The 22,102-nt window shown below is 33.6% G+C and overlaps 1 protein-coding gene across 7 annotated transcripts in view; it reads left to right on the forward strand.

Moving 5' to 3' along the window:
• The window catches only part of STXBP5L (syntaxin binding protein 5L), a 451,491-nt gene that overhangs the window by 93,810 nt on the left and 335,579 nt on the right, over positions 1–22,102 (forward strand). For all 7 annotated transcript variants that reach the window (XM_082711856.1, XM_082711861.1, XM_082711860.1 and 4 more), the window contains exons 4-5: positions 14,587–14,668; positions 16,342–16,442. In XM_082711856.1, the coding sequence (XP_082567982.1) occupies positions 14,587–14,668; positions 16,342–16,442 (183 nt within the window). The remainder of the gene's footprint in view (positions 1–14,586; positions 14,669–16,341; positions 16,443–22,102) is intronic.

A 22,102-nucleotide genomic window follows, 5' to 3' on the forward strand; every position in this document is an offset into this window, starting at 1 on the left:
TGTGTGGACATATTTTAGTTTTCTTGGTATACTCTCAGAAGAAAATTGTCTTGGGTATACACTCAGAGGAAAAATTGCTGCATTATATGGTAGCAGTATTTTACATTTTGAGAAAATTCTGTATTGTGCTCCAAAGAGGTTAAATGGTTTTACCTTCCCACCAGCAATGTATTATGTCAATTTCTCCATATCTTCTATATTTTCCATATGGATATGGAACATATTCCAACATTAGTTATCTTTTTTATTATAACCATACTTATTAAATATGAAGTGGTATCTTATGAATTGCTCTTTATTGGCACTTCTCTAATGACTAGTGATGATGAGCATCTTTTTATGTATTTGTTAGTAGTTTGTATATCATCTTTGGAGAAATATTTTTTCAAATTCCTTTCCTATTTTTAATTTTTTAAAATTTTTTAACTTGTAATATTTGTTTAAAAATTCTGGATACAAGTCCTATATCAGATTTATGATCTATAAGTATTTTCTTCTAATCTTTTTTTTGGATTGTCTTCCATTTTCTTGATGGTATTTTTTTAAAACACAAAGGTTTTTGATTTTTATGAAATTCAGTGTGTGTGTGTGTGTGTGTGTGTGTATGTGTGTAATTTTTTTATGTTTTTGATGTAATATCTAAGAAGTCATGGCCTAAATTAAGGTCACAAAAGTTTACTCCCATTTTCCTCTAATAGTTTTATGATTTTAGTTTTTACATTTAAGACTATGATTCATTTTGAGTTAATTTTTTAATATGGTGTGAAGGAGGGATCTATATTTATTTTATTGCATGTAGATATTCAGTTGTAGCACTAATTCCTGAAAAAAATTCTATCCCCATTTAATTGTTTTGATATCCTTATTGAAAATCAACTTGCTAAATATGTAGTGATTTTGAAAACCTTAGTTCTATTCCATTTATTTATATGTCTGTCCCTATCTAATAGAATATTGGATATTATTGTTTTGATTACTGTAGCTTTCTTTACATCTTGAAATTGGGAAACTTGAGTGTTCTGATTCTGTTCTTTTTCAAGATCATTTAGGCATTTTGGGTCTCTAGAATGTTCATATAAAGTTTAGGATTAGCTTTTCAATTTCTGTAAAAAAAAAAAAAAAAAAAAAAAAAGCCAGCTGGGAATTTGATAGGATTTGCATTGATTTTGAAGATCAATTTGCCACTCCAACAATAGTTTTGATCTGTGAATATGGGATGTCTTTCCATGTACTAGTTCTTAAATTTTTTGATGGTGCTTTATAGTTTATAGTTTTATAGTTTTTAGTTTTTAGAATATAAATTTTGTACTTCTTTTGGGTATTTTATTCCTGAATATTTTATTTCACTTTGGATATTGTTAGTATACAGAAACATAGTTGACTTTTATATGTAAGTTTTGTAAACTGAAGCCTTGCTGAACTCCTTTATTAGTCCTACTGATTTTTGGTATGTTTTTTAGGATTGTGTATGTGCAAGATCTTGTCAACTACAAAAAGTTTTAGTTCTTTCTCTCTAATCTGAATGTCTTTTATTTATTTTTCTTGCCTAATTATCCTGGGTAAAAACCCCAATACATTGTTAAATAGAAGTGGCAGGAGCAGGCATTTTCGTCTTCCTGAAATCAGAGAAGCATTCACTGTTTCACTAGTATGATGTTAGCAGATGGTTTTTTTTTATATGTGCTTTATAAGACTGAAGAAATCTCCTTCTATTCCTAATTCATGGAGAGTTTTTTGAAGGTATTTTCTCAAATTCTTTTTGTGCATCTTCTGAGATGACCAAGTTATTTTTGTTCTATTGATATGGTATATTGATTAGTTTTCCAATGTTAAAACAATCTTGCATTCCTGGGCTAAATCTCACCAGGTCATGATAAATGATTCTTGCTAGATCTTGCTGGTTTCAGTTAGCTTCTATTTTGTTGAGGATCTTTGTGTCTATATTAATAAATTATGATTTTTAGTTTTTTGTCTTTGTGATGTCTTTTTTTCTGGTATCAGGATAATACTGGCTTAACAGAGTAAAGTTTCAAAGCGTTTCCTTGTCTGATTTTTGGAAGAATTAATGAAGTATAAATCTTAATTGTTTGGTAGAATTCACCAATGAAGCCATCTGTCCCTGTGCTTTTCATTCTGAGTAGTTATTTGATTACTAAATTAATATTTTTAAAGGTCTATTTAAATTTTTTACTTCTTTTCAAGTCAGTTTCAATAGTTTGTGACTTTCTAGGAATGTCTTCATTTAATATCAATTACCTAATTTTTTTGGCATATAATTGTTTATAGTATCCCCTTATACTCTTTTTTAATCGTTGTGGTTTGTCCAATTTTTTTTACTAACTTTAATTATTTGAGTATTCTTTCTTTTACTCTTAGTTGATCTATCTAAATATTTATAAATTTTATTGATTTTTTTTGAAGGAATCAACTTTTGGTTTCATTGATTCTCTTTATTTCTCTATTTTTTGTTTACATACACATCTTTATCATCTCCTTTCTTTTGACTGTCTGGCTCTAGTTTATTCTACTTCTGTAATTTCTCATATTGGAATGTTAGATTATTGAATTGAGATCTTTTGTATAGATGCTTACAGCTATTAATTTCAATATCAGAACTGCTTTAGTTGTATTTCCTTTTATCCCTTATTATATTTTTTTCATTTTCACTCATTCTTAAATTATTTTTTAATTTTCTTTGTGACATCTTTGACCTATTGGTTATATATGGGTATGCTGTGTAATTTTTATATATTTTTGAATTTCCCAAATTTGTTTCTGTTACTGATTTTGAACTTCACTCCATTGTGGTCAGAGAACACAATTTATATGTTTCAATCCTTGATTTATTGAGGCTTGTCTTATGGCCTATCTGATTTTAACTTCTGCATACAAATGTCTTAGAAATCATCACTCCCATCCTTACAACAATCAAGTGTTCATTAGACTTAAAATTAATCTTTCCTGGACCTACTGGAGAACTGAGTTTACAGGGAAATTCTCTACCCCCAAATCTGGAAAGAAAAACAAATCTAGAAAGTCACAGCTGGTAAGATGCTGCTGGAGACATAAACTGGTAGGAACACTCAAAGGTAATTTTCTCAAATTGTTGGATACTGAGTGTGGACTATCATAAATGAATCTCATGGAGGCCAGAGTGTTACTAGAACCCCCATATTTTCAAGGGTTTTTTACCTCTGAGAAGTATACTAGGTTCTCATGGTAAAGATCTGAGAATGATATCTTCAGGGCTCTGGAAAGGGAAGGAAAAGAATAATCATTATAAAATGAACTCAGGGTATATTCTATAACAAAGATCTAATTTCCTGGGGGGAAAGACTGCCAGAACCTTATCCCAACTAAGAGAAGGGCAGTGCTCCAACTTTACCTCCCTTTTGCTTCCCTCTTACAAAGTGGGGGAAAAGACTATACCACTGGAGAAACACTTGTGAAGATAATACCTCAGACACACAGAACTATTAAAAGACTGAAATTTAATCACAGTATTACTTAACACTCCCCCAACCCCATACCTTAACAGCACTAACCAGGCTCTGGTATAGTGACAGATGTAGGCTTTTTCTTCAGAGTAACAGAGAAATATAAAGTCAAGAATGGTGAAAAAAGCAAAGACAACAGAGATATTTGATGTTTCTGGCATAAATAGCTACATAAAAAAACAGACCAAAAAAATTAACATAAATGCTCATGCTAAAGACCATTGACCTCAGTTTTTATTAACCTGTACCAACATACCTGGCTCTCAACAGAAAACTTCAGATAAAATGCAATCTAAGCAGGTAAAACAAGCTTCATAACGAGAATGAGCGATAACAAAGATTATGAAGTTATTAGACAAGGATTTTAAAATAACAGTTTAATATGCTAAGAGCTCTAATATATACACTATAAAACATATCTAAAAGTAGATAAAATGTATATAAAATGACTAAATGTAAAGAAAAAGATGGAAATTCCAAGAAATAATTTAAAACAAGGGGCGCCCAGGTGGCTGTTTGTTAAGCACCCGGCTCTTGATTTCAGTTCAGGTCATGATCTCAGGGTCATGGGATCAAGCTCTGTATCAGGCTCCTTGCTCAGCATGGAGTCTGCTTGTCCCTCTCTGGCTGCTCCTCATGCTCATTCATGCACTCTCTCTCTCTCAAATAAATAAAATCTTTTTTTTTTAAAGAGAAATATTCGAAAGGAAATGTAAGATATCAAAAACACTGTAGAGAAATGAAGAATACACTGACTGGGCTTTTTAACAGACTGGACTCAAAGAAGGAAAAAAAATCACTAAGTTTGAAAATAGGTCAATAGAAATTTCCCAAATGGAAATGTAAAGAGAAATAATGGGAGAAAAACACATTAAAATATTAATAGTTGTGTGACAACTTCAGAAAGTGTAATATAAATGTTTTTGTACAACTTGAAAGAGCAGAATGAACAGATAGAAGAACAATATTCAAAGTAATGATGATTGAGAACTTTTCAGATTTAATAACAGAAACCAAATTGAAGACCAAGGAATCTCAGAAAACAAGAAGCAAGATAAATTTTTAATAAAGAAAATTTCAGTAGGCTTATGTCTGTAGATAAGCAAAGCAAAGAGAAATGTTTAAGGAAGCTATAGGAAGGAAACAGCCTCACCACAGAAGAACAAGGATAAGAATTACAGTGGACTTTTATTTAGAAACCGTGGAAGAAAAAATAGAGTAGAGTAAAATATTTAAAGTGTTAGAAGAAAAACTCAACAGCATATAATTATTTAGGAAATTATCTTTCATGAGTAAAGGAGAAACCCTGATGCTTCTGCACACACAAGATTGTTGTAAGTATAAATGAATCTAGCAAAGCTGTAAAATACAAAATCAACAAATAAATATTTGTTTTTACTATACACTAACAGTAAACAATCTGAAAAGGAAATTAGGAAGACAACTTCACTTACAATAACATGAAAAAGACTAAAATATTTAGGAATAAATTTAACCAAGGATACAAAAGAATTGTGCACTGAAAACTATAAATTGTTTCTAGAAGAAAATTAAGAAGAGATATTATTTCTCTAATTCTGTTTTCATGGATATTAAGCTGTTTATTCCAGGCTTCCTCCTGTTCCTTCTTTTCTATCAGTTTGTCTTCTAGATCTACTAATTCATTCTTCTGTCTCATTTACTCTAACTGTTAGAGTATCTAGATTAGATGAGATCTCATAGATAGCATCTTTTAAATTCTGCCAGATCAGCTCTTGTTTCTGCCCTTAACCTATATTGCCATTAATGGTTTTCTCCATCCTAGCTATCATCATCATAACTGTTACCCTAAAGTCTATTTCTTACATCTTGCTTATATCCATATCTATTAGTTCTGTGGCAAAGGTCACAGTCCCTGTGTCTATCTTGTGTTGTGCGTTCCTCCTCTCAGTCATTCTGTTGAGGGGTGGTTGAGGGAATATACAGAATCCAAGTTATTGACTACAACCCAAGCAAGATGCATCTGTTTGATAGAGACTTTAGGGTTGTCGGCCTCTTGTACTTTCAGCCTGTCTTTTAAGGGAGCGGCCTGCTGCATTGTTACTCAGGCAACCCCGAGTAACCCTTTCAGAGGGAAGATGGGCTCAGTAAAAACCGTTTTGGGGTGGGGGTGCTTTTTTCTCTGGCAGCTTTCCCCAGTGGCTTTCCGTGTCTCTTCTGAGAGTCAGAGCAAAAGTGACCATATCCAAACCTCTGCCTCAGAACAAAGACTGCAGGATTTTCTTCAGTGTGCTCTCCAGGCCACACTGTCTCCGTTTCTGTCTGTGCTGCTAAAAACTGCAGCATTCTGGGTTGTGTGCCCCATAGCAACACTCCCATCCCTTGCTTCCAGGTCCAAGCATGTCTCTGCCCTTTGTGTTTTTAAAAACAAGATGCCCCAGTTCACATGCTTGCCTCAGTAGCTCCAGGTTTCAGTCTGAGGTGTGACCTCACGTCCTTTCCCCACTGCTACCTGGTCCTGGTCCCCGGCATGGGAGGCTGTTGAGCTCTGGTGGCACAGGATCCAGAGCCTCCCCCCAACCGCTTCAGTTTATCTTTTCATATCTGCCTGCAGAACCACAACCCCTCCCTTCATACCTCAAGACCAACAACCTGAGATATTCTGTTTGTAGAGATCCAAATATATCTTCTTACATCACAGGTCGATTTCCTGGGTGTTCAGAATGGTCTGGTAGCTCAATTAAAGAGACTGATTGAGATAGGGTCCCCTACTCCTCCACCATCTTTTTTTTTTTTTTTTTTTTTTTTTTTTAAGATTTTATTTATTTATTTGACAGACAGAGATCACAAGTAGGCAGAGAGGCAGGCAGGGCGATGGGACGGGGTGGGGGGAAGCAGGCTCCCTGCTGAGCAGAGAGCCCAATGCGGGCTCCATCTCAGGACCCTGAGATCATGACCTGAGCCAAAGGCAGAGGCTTTAACGCACTGAGCCCCCCACGCAACCCTCCTCCACCATCTTTGCAACACTTCTCTTTATCTTTTGCATATTTCTTGGTTTTTACGTGTCCATAAGGTTACCATTGTGTTTTCATATATCATCATCTGCATTTACTAGTTTATATTAAGTTGATGGTTGCTAAAGTTTGAACCCATTGTTTACTTGTTACTTCCTCCACATTATAGGTATGGTCTTATAATTTACGTGCTTTTATTTTGTGAGTTCATTGACTAATTTTTACAGCTATACTTTTAAAAAAATTTATTTTTTGTAACGCTTTTGTGCTTCCTACCTTTCTAGCTCTTACTTATGGTCTTTCATTTCTATTCAGGGTCCCTTTTAACATTTCTTGTATGTCTTGTTTAATGGTCACGAACTCTTTTAGCTTTTCTTTGTATGGGAAACTCATGATCTCTCATTGTATTCTGAATGGTAGCCTTTCTGGATAGAGTATTTTTGGCTGCATTTTTTTTCCTTTCAGCACTTTGACTATTTCATGTCACTCCCTTTGGGCCAGCAGAACTTCTGCTGAAAACTCTGCCGATTGCCTTATGAGCTTTCTCTAGTATGTTTCTCTAGTATGTAACTGTTCTTTTTTCTCTTGATGCATCAAGATTCATACTAGGGGAGGCAGGTGGAGGAAAGAAATAGTGCCTGCCATCTCCTTTGTTCCTGGAGAAGTCCCTTAGTGAGCCCTACCCATCCAGACATGCAAAATAACTCTCCCTCCAGTCTTCCCAGATATTTTTAAACTGTTACTTCTGTGCTATATCTCCATGGACTGTTTACAGTGCTATCTCTTTAAGAGTGAGGACTCAGCTTCCTATGCCTTCTGTGTTCTTCCAGAACTGAGTAGCTGATTTTTAAAATTCCAGGCTTTAAGTCATGTTGGTGGTAAGAACTCACAAAATTTGGCCCCTCTGGTTTTCCAAGCCAATTATTATTCATCTTCCTCATGTGGACTCTCCGTTGTGATGGTCTATTTCTCTCCTTTCTTTATGTCTGGATGCACTCTTGACCCTGCGGACAGCCCATAGTCCATTTAGTTTCTCGCCATATCTCCTCTCTTCCTAACCTCTTCAATGTGGCCTACTCTCGACCTTTAGTTGTAGAGTTTGTTCTGCCAGTGTTCTTTTCTGAATTATTTAAACTGATGTTAGTGTTATCTCATTATATTTGTGGGATGAGATGAGCTTAGCATCCTCCTACTTTGTCATCTTCCCATCTTCTCTTATCTCTTGTCTTGATAACCATTCTAACAAATATGAGGTAATAGCTCATTGTGGTTTCAGATTTGCATTTCTCTGATTATTGATGTTGAGACTCGACTAGTATGCATATTAGCCATTTGTATGTCTTTGTGAAAATGTATGGGGGTCTTTGTCCAATTTTTAAAAATTTTGTTTTTGATTTTTATGACTTCTTTATACATGTTGGATATTAATCTCTTCTCTGATATATAGTTCTCAAATATTTTCTCCCATTGTACAGGTTGTTTCTTCATTCTGTCAATTGTCTTTTGCTATATAGAGGATTTTTAGTTTGATGTAGTTCTGTGTGTTTATTTTTGCTTTTGTTGCTTGTGCTTTTTGGTGTCATATGTAAAAACTCATTGTCAAGATCAATGTAAAGGAAATTTTTTCCTCTGTTTTCTTGTAGTTTTGTGGTTTTAGGTGTTATATTTAAGTTTTTAATCCATTTCGTGTTAATTTTTGTGACTAATATGAGAGTTCAATTTCTTTTTTTTTTGGTATGTGAATATCTATTTCTATATATAGAAAATACCCAACATCATTTATTGAAGAGACTGTCTTTTCTCTATTGTGTAATCTGGGCTCCTTTGTCAAATATCAGTTGGCTGAACATGGAAGGGTTTATTTCTGGGCTCTTGGGTTTATTTCTGGGCTCTTGATTCTGTTTTATTGGCATGTTTCTTTAAGCTAGAATCATATGGTTTTGGTTATTATAGCTTTCTAGTACAGTTTGAAATCAGAAAGTGTGATACTTCCAGCTTTATTCTTCTTTCTCATGAGTACTTTGGCTGTTTGGGGTCTATCCTAGTTCCATACAAATTTTGGATTTTTTTTCCTATTTCTGTAAAAACTGGAATTTTTATAGGAATTGCAACAAATTCATACATAGCTGTGAGTAGTATGGACATTTTAACAATATTAATTCTTATAGTCCATGTACACAGGTATTTTCCTATCTGTGTCTTCTTCAGTTCTTTTATTATTAACTTATAGTTTTAATTTTATAGATCTTTCACCTCCTTGGTTAAATTTATTCCTAGGTATTATATTGTTGTTATTTGTTTTTTGTTTTGTTTTGTTGTGTTTTTTGTTATTGTAAGTGGGATTGTTTTCTTCTCTTTCTGATACTTTATTGTCAGTGTATAGAAATTCAACTAATTTTTATATGTTGGTTTTGTATCCTGCAACTTTACTAAATTCATTCATTGCATCTAATTTTTTTGGTATTATCTTTAGAGTTTTCTATGTATAATATTATGTCATCTGCAGAGATAGTTCTACTTCTTCTTTTATGATTTAAATGCCTTTTATTTCTTTTTTTTGCTTTATTGTTCTTTTTAGGACTCCTAGTACTATGCTGAAGGGGTGTGGTAAGAGTGAGCACTGTTGTGTTTTTGATTTTAAAGGAAGAACTTTCAACTTCTTAAACCAAGTATGATGTTATCTGTGTGCTTGTGATATATGGCTTTATTTTATTTATGTATATTCTTTCTGTTCCCAATTGATTGAGCATTTTGTTCCTGAAAATGTGTTGGATTTTTCAAAGAAAATTTTTTTTTGCATCTTCTGAAGAATCATGATTTTTCTCTTTCATTTTGCTAATGTAGTATATCATATTTACTGATTTTTGTATGTCAAACCATCCTTGTATCTTAAGGATTAATCCTACTTCGTCTTGGTGTCTGATTCATTTTGTGTGCTGTTGAATTTGGTTGCTAATATTTTGGAGAGAATTTTTACATCTGTGTTCATCAGGGGTATGGGCTATAGTTTTCTTTTCCTATATTGTCCTTACCTGGATTTGGTATCAGAGTAAGGTTGACCTTGGAAATTGAGTTTTAAGGTATTTTCTCCTCTTCATTCCTTTAGAAGATTTTGAGAAAGACTGGCATTACTTCTTTAAATGTTCTCTGGAAACATCTGGTCGTGGGCTTTTCTTTATTAGGAGGTTTTGATTATTTTTTTAAAGATTTATTTATTTGTTTTATTATTATTTTTCTAAAGATTTACATATGTATTTGTGTGTGAGAGAGAGAGAGCAAGGATGAGCAGGAGGGGAAGAAGGAAAGGGAGAGAGAAGCTCAAGCACACTCCACACTGAGTGTGGATCCTGACATGGGGCTTAATCTCATGACCCTGTGATCATGACCTGAACTGAAACCAAGAGTCATATGCTTAACTGACTGACTGTACCACCCAGGTACCCCTATTTATTTTTTGAGAGAAAGAATGAGAGAGAGAGCATGAATGTGAGAAGGGGGGAGGGGCAGAGAGAGACGGATAGCAAATCTCAAGCAGATTCTGCAATGAGCACAGAACCTGACATGGGACTCAGTTTCATGACCCTGAGAGCATAACCTGTGCCAAAATCAAAAGTTGGGCTCTCAACCAACTGAACCACCTAGGTGGTTCAAGGGAGGTTTTGATTATTGCTTCAATCCCACTAGTCATTGTTGGTCTGTTCAGACTTTCTATTTCTTCCTGATTCATTCTTGGTAGATTTTATGTTTCTATGAATTTATATATTGCTTTTCAGTCATCCAATTTGTTTAGATATAATTGTTCATAGTAGTTTCTGATTCTTTGTATTTCTGTGGGATCGTGTGTAATGTCTTCTCTTTTATTTATGCATTTATTTGAGTCTTCTCTTTTTTTTCTTGATTACTCCAGCTAAAGGTTTGTCAATTTGGTTTATCTCTCCAAAAAAAGGGCTCTTAGTTTCATTGATTTTTTTCCCCCTATTGTCTCTTTAGTCTCCATTTTAGTTATTTCCACTCTGATCTTTATTATTTCCTTTCTTCTGCTAACTTGGGCTTAGTTTGTTCTTCTTAAAATTCTTTTTGTTGTAAAATTAAGTTGTTTATTTGAAAACTTTCTCTTATTTTTGGCATTTGTTCCTATAAATTTTCCTTGTAGAACTGCTTTCCTGTATTCCATAAGTTTTGGTATATTTTATTTTAATTTCCATCTGTCTCAAGATATTATATGATTTCCCTTTTGGTTTCTTCTTTGATCCATTAGTAGTTGTTCAGAATTGTGTTGTTTAATTTCCACATAGAATTTTCCGGTTTTCCTCCTGTTGTTGATTTTTAATGTAATAGCACTGTGGTCAGAAAAGATACTAGAAATATTTTCAGTCTTCTTGCTTTGTGTTCAAACATATGATATATCCTGGATAATTTTCATATGCCCTTGAGAAGAATGTGTTTTCCACTTTTTTGAATATAATGTTCTTCATATGTCTGTTAGGTCCATTTTGTCTATAGTGTTATTTAGGCCCACTCTTTTCTTATTAATTCTGTCTGGTTGATTTCTCTAATGTTGAATATGGGGTACTTAGGTATCTTACTGGTATTGTACTGCTTTCTGTTTCTCCCTCTAGTTATAATATTTGCTTTAGATATGTAGGTGCTCCAGTGTGGTGCACATGTATTTTTAACCATTATATCCTCTTGATGAATTGACTCCCTTATCCTATGTTTTGACTTTTTCCTCTTGCCATACTGATTTTGACTAAAAGTTGTTTATCTGACATCAGTATAGTGGATGTAATATATTTTTCCATCCCTTCAATTTCTCCCTTTGTGCATCTGTAAAGCTAAAAAAGTGTCTCCTGTAAAGCTAAAAAAGTGTCTCGTGTAGACCACATATCTTTGGATCTTGTTTTTTATCTGTTTAGCCACTTTTGTGTCTTTTGATTGAGTAATTAGTTTATTTATATTTAAATTAATTATTGGTTAGTAAATACTATTGCCATTTTTGAATTGTTTAGTTCCTTTGTTCTTTTTTCATCTATTTTATATATATATTTATATATATATATATTTATATATATATTTTATATATATATATTTTTATGTGTTTTAATTCGTTTCTCCTTACCTTTTATGTAAATAGTATAGTTTTTTTTTTCTTTTTGGTTGCCATCAGGCTTATGTAAAACATCTTAGAGATATAACACTCTATTTTAAGCTGATAACAACTCATTTTCAATCACAAATACTTAACATTTTTACTTCTCCTCTCCCGAAATTTTATGATATTATTATACTTTACATCTTTATATATTGTGTATCCATTAACAAATTAATGTAGGTACAATATTTTAAATATTATCTCCAGTTTTCATAATAGAGAAAAAAGTGATGTATATGCCACCATTACAGTACTGGGATATTCTGAATTTAACTATATTTATATACTCTTATGAGTGAATTTTACATTTTTATGTTTGCAAGTTATGTAGTATCCTTTTATTTCAACTTGAACTCCCTTTTTTTTAACAGTGGGTTTAATGGTAATGAACTCCCTTAACTACTCTTCATCTAGAATGTCTTTATCTTTCTTTCATTTCTGAAGGACAGTTTTGCTGGGTGTAGTATTCTTGGTTGGCAGGTTTTTTCTTTCATTATTTTGAATATATCATTCCACTTCCTCCTGGCCTGCTAGATTTCTGCAGAGAAATCCACTGATAGTCTTATGTTGGTTTCTTTGTAGTGACAAATTGCTTTGCACTTATTACTTTCAAAATCATCTCCTTGTCTCTGACTTTAAGGATTTTGATTATAATGTTTCTCAGAGTAATCTTTGGGTTGATCTTGCTTGGGTTCCTCTAAGCTTCCTGTACCTGGATGTCTATATCTTTCCCAAGATTTGGGAAGTTTTCAGTTGTTTTTTTTCCTTTAAATAGCCTTTCTGCTGCTTTTCTTCTTTATCTTTTGGGACTCTCGTGATGCAAATGCCCATTTACTTGTTGGCATCCCATAATTTACTCAGGTTGTCTTTACTCTTTCTTCTTTTTGTTCCTCTAAGTGACTAATTTCAGTTGAATTGTCTTTGAGTTTGCTAATTCTTTTGTGTGATTAAGGCTGTTATTGAAGCTCTGTTTTGAATTTTTTATTTCTGGTATTGTTTTTTTGAACTCCAGGATTTCTGTTTGGTTCTTTTTTATACTTTCTATTTCTTTATTAAATACATTTTGTCATGAATTACTTTCCTGTTTTTGTCTAGCTGTCTGTTCTTTTCCATTTTCATTCAGTTTTTTAAAGACGATTATTTTGATTTCTTTGTTGGGCAAATCATAGATCTCCATTTCTTTGAAGTCCATTACTGGAGTACTATCACTGTCTTTTGTGATGTCATATATGTTTGATTTCTCAAGATCTGTGTTGCCTTGCATTGATGTCTGTGCATTTGTAGGGGCAAACACCTCTTTCAGTTTTTACAGACTAGAAGATAAAGACCTTTTCTTGTCCCATTCCTTGGGCTGATAATATTATCTCCAGACTTGCAGGCATGCTGTGTTGGAGCCATTTACAATGCTGTCACTGGATCTGCAATGGAGTCTGATTGGGCTTGTTATAAGGGCTTAGGCCAGTGTGGATCCCTTCTGGTCCCTGGGTGCATACAACTGCTTCTAATACCTTGTCAGTAGGGTGGTATTGGGCAAAGGTCCACATGTGTGTCCTATTATCAGGTAAATAGTCAGTGAGCCTATGATCAGGTAAATGGTGGATGTGGCTCCCATCAGGTCCCTGGGAGAACTGCTGCCTAATTACTGACTGGCTCCTGGGTGGGCAGGATTGATCCTGAACTGTGGCAAAGCAGTGCTGGAACTGAGCTTTAGGGCTGATTCACATTCCACAGCCAACTTGTCTCCCTTCAAGTTACTGGATAGGTTGGATTGGCCCCTGACCATGGCCAGAAGGGCCCAGGCCAAATATAGGGCCCTTTCAGGATCTTTTGAGGTATAGTTTTGTTTCTTACTGGTTCCCTGTGCCTGTAGGACTGCTCATGGATTGAGGCTAGGAGGGGCTGGTACCCAGTATAGGGATTTCTGGGAGTACAAACAGGAGTGTCTCCTGCTGGGTTTCTGTGTCAGCAGTACTCTTCACAGTTTGCAGTTGGAGGAGCTGGAGCTGAACATAAGGCCCTTTCAGAGTAACCGGGTTTGTAGCTAGGAATGTTTCCCTCTGGGACCCTGGACCTTCAGGACTGCTGACTATGACTCTGAGGACTCTGGGTTCATGTATTGGCCCTTTCAGGATCCCTCTGAGCACAGATGGGAGTATCTGTAGCATGGTCCAGGACTGGAAGGGGCGGGGAGTAGAGGATGAGGGCCTTTCCAGATCATCAAATGCACAGATGGGAACGTCTTCTGCTGGGACCCTGGACCCTCAGGACTACTGCCAGACTGCCAGAAACACAAAGGTGTCTCCAATAGGGTCCCTGCACTGGCAAGATTGTTCCTAGATTGTGGCTGGGATGGGCTGGAGCGCAGTTACAAGGCCATTTCAGAATCTTTAATCTGCCTGAATTTGGGGGGTCCTTATTTCCAATGGCTCCCACACTGCAGCCAAAAAGAGCTAGTGCTGGTTCAAATACCACTTCTGGATCCACAGCTGAATTGAGGTCTGTATAACTATCACCTGATGCATGGGTGATGCTTCCAAGATCTATTAGAAGCTGAATTCTCAGGGGTACAGAGGTATTTCTGTTTCTGTAGCTAGACTACAGTCAGTAAATCAGCTGCCTGGCATAAGCCTGCCTTCTCAAAACAACTTTCTTCATTCTTGGTCTACACTGTGGTTTTGCAGTCTCCTATCTAGATCTGGAAGCTCCCAGGAAAGCACTTTTGTTTGTGCATAGATGGCAAGTTATTGTTGTCAAGGAGAAGTCCTATTTGGCCATTTTGTTAATGTTTTGTGCTACATAATGTAATTTGTATCAACTAAGATGTTTTTACTCTATATTTACCAAAATAAGGATAAGATTAGATGTTAAGTAAGTTAGTTTTTACTTGACCCATTAATATTAATACTAATTAAAATGTTAGAATCCTTGACTTTTAATATAATAGACTTGGGAGACCTGGCGTTGATTGTTATTGCCAACATGAAAGTGGTGCAGCTGTCCTGCAGCTCCAATTCTTGATCAATGAGGTAAGGATAATCTTGACTATGTATCACAGAGATGTACATATACACACTACATTAGTTGATGTGACCTTTTTTATATTATTTTATATAAAATATATTATTTTTATTTAAATATGTTATTTTTATATATTCTAAATATTTAAAGGTATATATGTGTGCAATATTATTCATGGTCACATTTCTTATAAAAGACTACGTCAGTGTTTGTCTATTAAATTTTAAAGGAGAAAGTTTGCATATACCAGAAGATCCTGTTCTTATTATGCAACATAATTTACAGATTAATTATTTACATTTTAAAAAAATTACTAAAATTCAGATTGCTCCATTGACTATTAAACTTTTCGTCAGGATACTAATTTGAATTTTATAATCAGCATTAACTTCATGTTTTACCCTTATCTTTCATGAAATAACCTTTTCAGTTATTTACTTATAGGTTCTGCTATCTGTATATAGATTCAGATTTATTTATTGGTACATATATGCATATTTATTTATTTATTTATTCATCCATAGCTATTATGATGATTGTTTCCCTACTGTATTCCTATTCTATAGACTTGTGGTGATGAGAAATTCCTAACAACAGAGTATGTATTTATAAAGCTTAGAAAAGTTGCAGATATTCCTTTAGGTAGAGGCTTCTTAAGGCCTTCTGTGCTCATTGTTATTTTCACATTTTAAGTGGATCATTGTGTCTTTTAGAGCTGTTTTCAGTTAAGTGAGCTGTCAATGCAAAAATGCCTTAAAAATTTGTGCCATACCAAATTCAGGCACTTAGCAGACTGAACTCAATGCCTTGAGGAAAAAAAAAAATGAAGCACTGCTGATTGTTTTCTTATGGTATGAATAATCCATTCAATATCTCCATATGTTTTCATATATGTTTTTCTCTAAGAATTTTATAATCATAAACATGGGTAAAATGGTTCATAGACTTTTGTGTCAGAGACTCTTAAGAAATGAAAAATTTGTGATGTTGACAGATGTCCACCTTTTACTTCTCTCAGTTCAAACTCTTTCTCAGAAGTCAGAGAAATTCTCCTTATTGACAAACCTAGCATATTTTACCTTGTAGGTGTACTTGCTATGGGATACCACAATAAGAGAGGGAGATAAGACACATAGTATGTGTGTGAAAATAAGAGACAAAATTAAAGTTAGTTTTCCTAAAGAAAATACAATAATCCCTAATAGTCCTAAAGATGCTTACAATAATTATTTCTTTCTGGTGGTGAATGCATATTTTTTTGTAAAAGATTTTATTTATTTATTTGACAGAGAGAGATCACAAGTAGGCAGAGAGGCAGGCAGAGAGAGAGGAGGAAGCAGGCACCCTGCTGAGCAGAGAGCCCAATGTGGGACTCGATCCCAGGACTCTGAGATCATGACCTGAGCCGAAGGCAGCGGCTTAACCCACTGAGCCACCCAGGTGCCCCAGTGAATGCATATTTTGTGAGTTAGTCATCCAGATCAGTCCAGAAATTCACTTGCTTCTACTCAGCATTCTTAACCTTCCTGAGTAAAGTACATACAATTGTTTTTCCTTATATTTGTAGGTTATAGAGATACAAATAACTCATTAAATAGCGAAAAATTTAGTAAATTAGCTTGTTTTTGCTTAACAAAAATCTCTTAAGGAAGTCACTTATTTTTCTTCTTTTTTGTTTCAGGGTGCTTTGGTTAGTGCAAGTTCAGATGATACCCTTCATTTGTGGAATCTCAGACAAAAAAGGCCAGCTATTCTTCATTCTCTTAAATTTAACCGAGAACGGTAAGAATGACTGAGTTAAACAATTTCTTGATGGATGAGAAAAGTATTTCCTGAGAAGTTTCAGGTTAACTTTTGGAAGACTAGTTGCTTTTTGTTTTTGTTTTTGTTTTTTTTCAGAACCTTAAAATCTAGAAAAAATTTGATGGTATGCTTGTTTTTATAGTAAAATTCATAGAAAATTCATAATTAATTAGATTTAGTCATCTAATGAGGAAATCCTAACATTTCTGTTCTTGCTATAAACTGGCACTGCAGCAATGATGCATTTATTTTTCCCTAGGCCATGGTGCTGAAAACTCAGACTTAAAATTTGAAAGTCAAGTAAATACTAAATTATTTTTATACCTTTGATCATGGCAGTTATGTCCTACACTAAACTCTTTTGCTTAAATATTTTACCATGAAAAAACCCTGAAACAAAAGTTTTAGATTCCAAAAATGTTGGTAGTAAATGTTGAACAATATTATATATAAACCTTGATGTTTTCCAAGATGGTAACTTGACCAGAATTTCGATTCCCCCAATTTAGAATGAAATATTACTAATCTGAAAGAAAAATATTAAATGAATAGATACAGGAAAAATCACTAGATTTTATTTGTAACAACCTACCAAACTTTAATGTTTCTAATGTTGGTGTCAGTTAAACCTCAAACATAATTTACATCTACTCAATTGATAATCTGCCTGGGGATAAGTAAAATTTGTATTTCATTATCTGTCTCTGTAATTTAGCTGAAAAATAACCTGATATTTATTATTTGTAAAACAATCTAACTCTTTGCAGTGGAGGAGAAGGTTCATTACAGGAAAATTTGATGTTAATGAAAGAAAAAGAAATCTTTGAGAAGTAAACTTACATAGATTAGCAAATACTATTCAAACTGAGGTAGGTGAATAATGGAGGCAGGCTCTCACTGCTAAGAACTCAAGATAGTGCTTATTTTATTTTGTTGAATGATAATAGTTTAATAAGGAATTGTTACTATATGAACAGAGTTGGAAGAAGTAAATCTGTTTTTATAAGTATGTGAGAAAAAAGGATGGCATTATGCAAGCATTATTTTATTTACCTGAAGTTTTTCTTTTTCTACTCATATGCATACTGTACTATTTAAGTCATTAACCTTCAATATTCTGAGTAATATTCATGAGTGTTATCTCTATGGTATTTTAGGATTTAGCATCAATGGGAATTTTCATTATATCCAGTATATTTTGAGAGGAGGGAATTTATATTTTAGATGTCTGCTAAAACCAGATAGAATTTCTTTATTTAGATTAGATCTAATTTTGGTTATTGTATCTTAAATTTTAAAGTAATTAATGCAGCAGAAATTTCAGGATATTAAAAAATTTAAAAATCAGTCAAGAGTTATACTGTTCCTGTTTTTTATCTCTAAAAATATTTATTACTCAGATATTGACATATTGATTTTATCACTTTCTCTGCTTGTAAGATTTTTGTTTGTTTAAATGATTTAAGTAGATCTGGCCCTACACTTCTGTGTGGATAGACAAAATAAGTTTTTACCCTCACAATTGGAATGTTGAAGGAAATGTTCTGGCCCTTTTTATGGCCCTTTTTGGGGTAGGGGGAAGAAACAATTGATGGTGATGATTTTCAGTTATAATTTTATTATCTCAATTGATGTGGATTTTCCTGTTAGCAACATAAAAGACCAAGCTGACAGTTTGGGGACGTATCATAGAATCATAGAATTTTGTAGGCATTGCTTATTTTAATGCTTGCAAAAATAGGGTATCTATCTTTTTGAAGAGAAATTTATTATCTTGAATATGAAAATATCATGAATGGAAATAATCAGTAACTATCACAGTTCCTATAGGGAAGGATATATTTTTAAATGTATGGTGAATAGAGGCTTTGATCTGTAACAGAGAATTTAACCAACCATCTTTTGGAACTCTGAGCCTTCTTAAATTAAGCAGTTGACTATGTAAATTTCTATATATCCTTATGTTTCTGACATATATATATTTAATTTATATAGTTTATGCTATACATTTTAGGTTTTTATTTATTTTTTATAGGGCACCTTTAGCTTTTGGTCTTATAATCTTTGAAGGCAGTAATGAGAAATAGTTTTAGATATTTCAGCTGCTTCTGAGGAATGATCCTTGGATTCCTTTCAAATCTGATTTTAAAGCTAAATATGGAAGAACAATTGGTTTGATTTCTGTGCTGCATGATCTGAAAATGAATAAAATAAGACATTCATATTTTAGACGTTACTAGTCCTTGATAACACTGATCATAAATTATATAATGGGAAAATCATAGCATTGTTTTATATGGTTTTCAAGTAAAATTCAATAGGTAGACTATGACATGAAGATATTAACTTATTTGTACTTATTGTATCAGAGTTTTTTTTTTTTTATTTCTGTGGTATTCTGCTAGTTAATATCATCAGAGTGTTTCTAAGGACTATCACCTACGCTGAAGGGAAGGAATATTTTAAGAACCCTATAATTTATGAAATTATCTAGCAAGCTTGATCCATTGGAGTTGGCTTCTGGGGAAGTTTATAACCCCAATTTAAAATATGCTATTGCTTTATAAAGGAAACTTGCATCATGTTTATTTTAAATTTTTCTTTAAGAATTAACATATTTACCTGGTTTGACATTCAAAAGATGTAAGTTGTATATACAGTGAAGGATTAATCTTCTACTGCTGTTACTTGGACCCTTAGACCCCATCAATGGAGGTGAAGAGTGTTACTTATTAATTTATTATATCTTTCCAGAGTTTAATTATATATGCATAAAGGCAATTATAATGTAACATAATTTTTTCCTTACGTGTGTGTGTGTGTGTGTGTGTGTGTGTGTGTGTAAGGAAATATGATTATATATATTTGTTACACAAATTGTAACATGTTATACAGTTTTGTATCTTGTTTCATTCTCTTTGGAATTTATTTTAAGATCCTTCCTTATTGGTGTATAAAAAACTTCCTTATTTTTTTTTCTTTTGGTTGTGTGTGTAAATGTTACCAAATCAAGAAACTGTGTAGGGGTGCCTGGCTGGCTTAGTTGATAGAGCATGCAACTCTTGATCTCAAGGTTATGGGTTCAAGTCCCATGTTGAGTGTAGAAATAGCTTAAAAATAAAATCTTAAAATAAAAACACATTTAAAAAAAAGCAGTGTAAATGTTAAATTTACACCTCGAGGTAATTTACCCTGTAACAAATGCAGAAATCAAGAAACAGAAAATTACTAGACCCACAACCACCCCCCTCATTTTACCTTTCGGTCACTACTTAATCCACACTATCCTGATTTTAAACACTATAAATTAGTTTTATCTGTTGTTTGGAAAATTATACAAATGATATCATACATACATTCTTGTTTGTGTTTGGCTTCTTTTGCTAATGTTATATTTAAAAATTTCATCCATGTTTTATGTAGCTATAGTTCATTACTTTCATTGTTATATAGTATTCAACTTAGTGAATATTCTTCATTCGATTAACCATTCTACTTTAATTGTCTTGCTTAAAGTTAACTTTGGTATTTCCACTTAAATTTTAGAAATACTTGGTGTGATGCATAAGTAATGTATCTTGGAACACTGAAAAAATAAAATAAAGTTAAAAAAATAACTTCTTAAATTTCACAAACACATTTGCTGAGGTTTTGATTAGAAATACTAATTTAAAGAGGTATATGGACTCATGTTCATTGCAGCATTTATAACAGTCAAGGTATGGAAGCAACCTCAGTGTCCATCAATAGATGAATAGGTAAAGATGTGGTATGTGTATAGATGTATGTATGTGTGTGTGTGTGATATAGATAGACTAGAATTTTACTGATTGATTAAAAAAAGAATGAAATCTTACCATTTGTGATAGCATGGATGGACCTAGAGGGTAATATGCTAAATGAAATAAATCAAACAGAAAAAAATACCATATGATATAATTTACATGTGATATCTAACAAAACAAAACAAATAGACTTATAAATAGAACAAACTCGTGGTTGCCAGGGAAGGGGGTGGTGAGCAAAATAGATAAATGGGATTAAGAGGGTCAAACCTAAGGTTATACAGTAAATAAGAAAAAAAAAACCTTTGAATCTGTAGACTACTTTGAAGAGCACTGACATATCCCATGATGATGCAGGATGGCAATATTGATTCATTGTCATTCACAGTGACAATATTGAATCATTCAATCAATGAACCATGGTATATGTTATATCCTCCACTTTCTTAAGTCTTCTTTGAGTTCTCTAAATAACATTAATGAATTTTTCTGAGGTCTTCCACATTTTGTTAGGTTTAGTCATAAGCTTTTTAAAAAAATTTCAGTATAGTTAACATACAATGTAATATTTGCTTCAGGTGTACAATTAGTGCTTCAACAATTCCATACATCACCCGGTGCTCATCACAAGTGACTCCTGGGTACCCATCTCCTATTTTAACCCAACCCCACTCCCACCTCCCCTCTGGTTACAAACAGGTTAAGAGTCTTTTTCTTATTTTGTCTTTCTCTCTCTATCTCTCTTTTTCCCTTTTTCTCATTTGTTTTGTGTCTTGTTTCTTTTTCACTCATGGATGAGTGAAATCATATGGTATTTGTCTTTATGACTGACTTATTTCGCTTAGCATAATACTTTCTAGCTCTATCCATGTTGTTGCAAATAGCAAGATTTCATTCCTTTTTATGACTAATATTTGACAGTATGTGTACACACACACACACACACACACACACCCCAAATCTTCTTTATCCATTCATTAGTTGATAGACATGGGCTGTTTCCTTAATTTAGCTACTGTAGATAATGTTCCTAAAAGCATGACAGAGAATATATCCTTTTGAGTTAGTATATTTGTCTCCTTTAGGTAAATACCCAGTTGTGTGATTACTGGATCATAGGGAATTCTATTTTTAATTAAAAAAATTTTTTTTAACGTATAATGTATTATTTGCTTCAGGGGTACAGGTCTGTGAATCATCAGTCTTAGACAGTATTTTTAACTTTTTGAGGAACCTTCATAACATTTTCCACAATGACTGCACCAGTCTGCATTCCCGCCAATAGTGCACAAGGGTTCCCTTTCTCTACGTCTTCATCAACACCTGTTGTTTCCTGTGTTGTTGAATTTAGACATTCTGACAGGTTGTGGGGTGATATCTCGTAATTTTCATTTGTATTTACTTGAGGATGAATGATATAGAGTATCTTTTCATGCATCTGTTAGTCGTATCCTTCTTTGGAGAAATGTCTATTCATAACTTATGCCCATTTTGGGGTGTAGAGTTGTATCAGGTTTTATATATTTTAGAAACTGACCATTTGTTAGATTTATCATTTGCAAATATCTTTTCTTTTTAATTAATTTTTTATTTATTTTCAGCATAACAGTATTCATTATTTTTTCACCACACCCAATGCTCCATGCAATCCATGCCCTCTATCATACGCACCACCTGGTACCCCAACCTCCCACCTCCCCGCCACTTCAAACCCCTCAGATAGTTTTTCAGAGTCCATAGTCTCTCATGGTTCACCTCCCCTTCCAATTTACCCCAACTCCCTTCTCTTCTCCAACTGCCCATGTCCTCCATGCTATCCACAAATAAGTGAAACCATATGATAACTGACTCTCT

Source organism: Mustela nivalis (genome assembly GCF_964662115.1).
Source record: "Mustela nivalis genome assembly, chromosome: 1".
In the NCBI taxonomy this organism is placed as follows: domain Eukaryota; kingdom Metazoa; phylum Chordata; class Mammalia; order Carnivora; family Mustelidae; genus Mustela; species Mustela nivalis.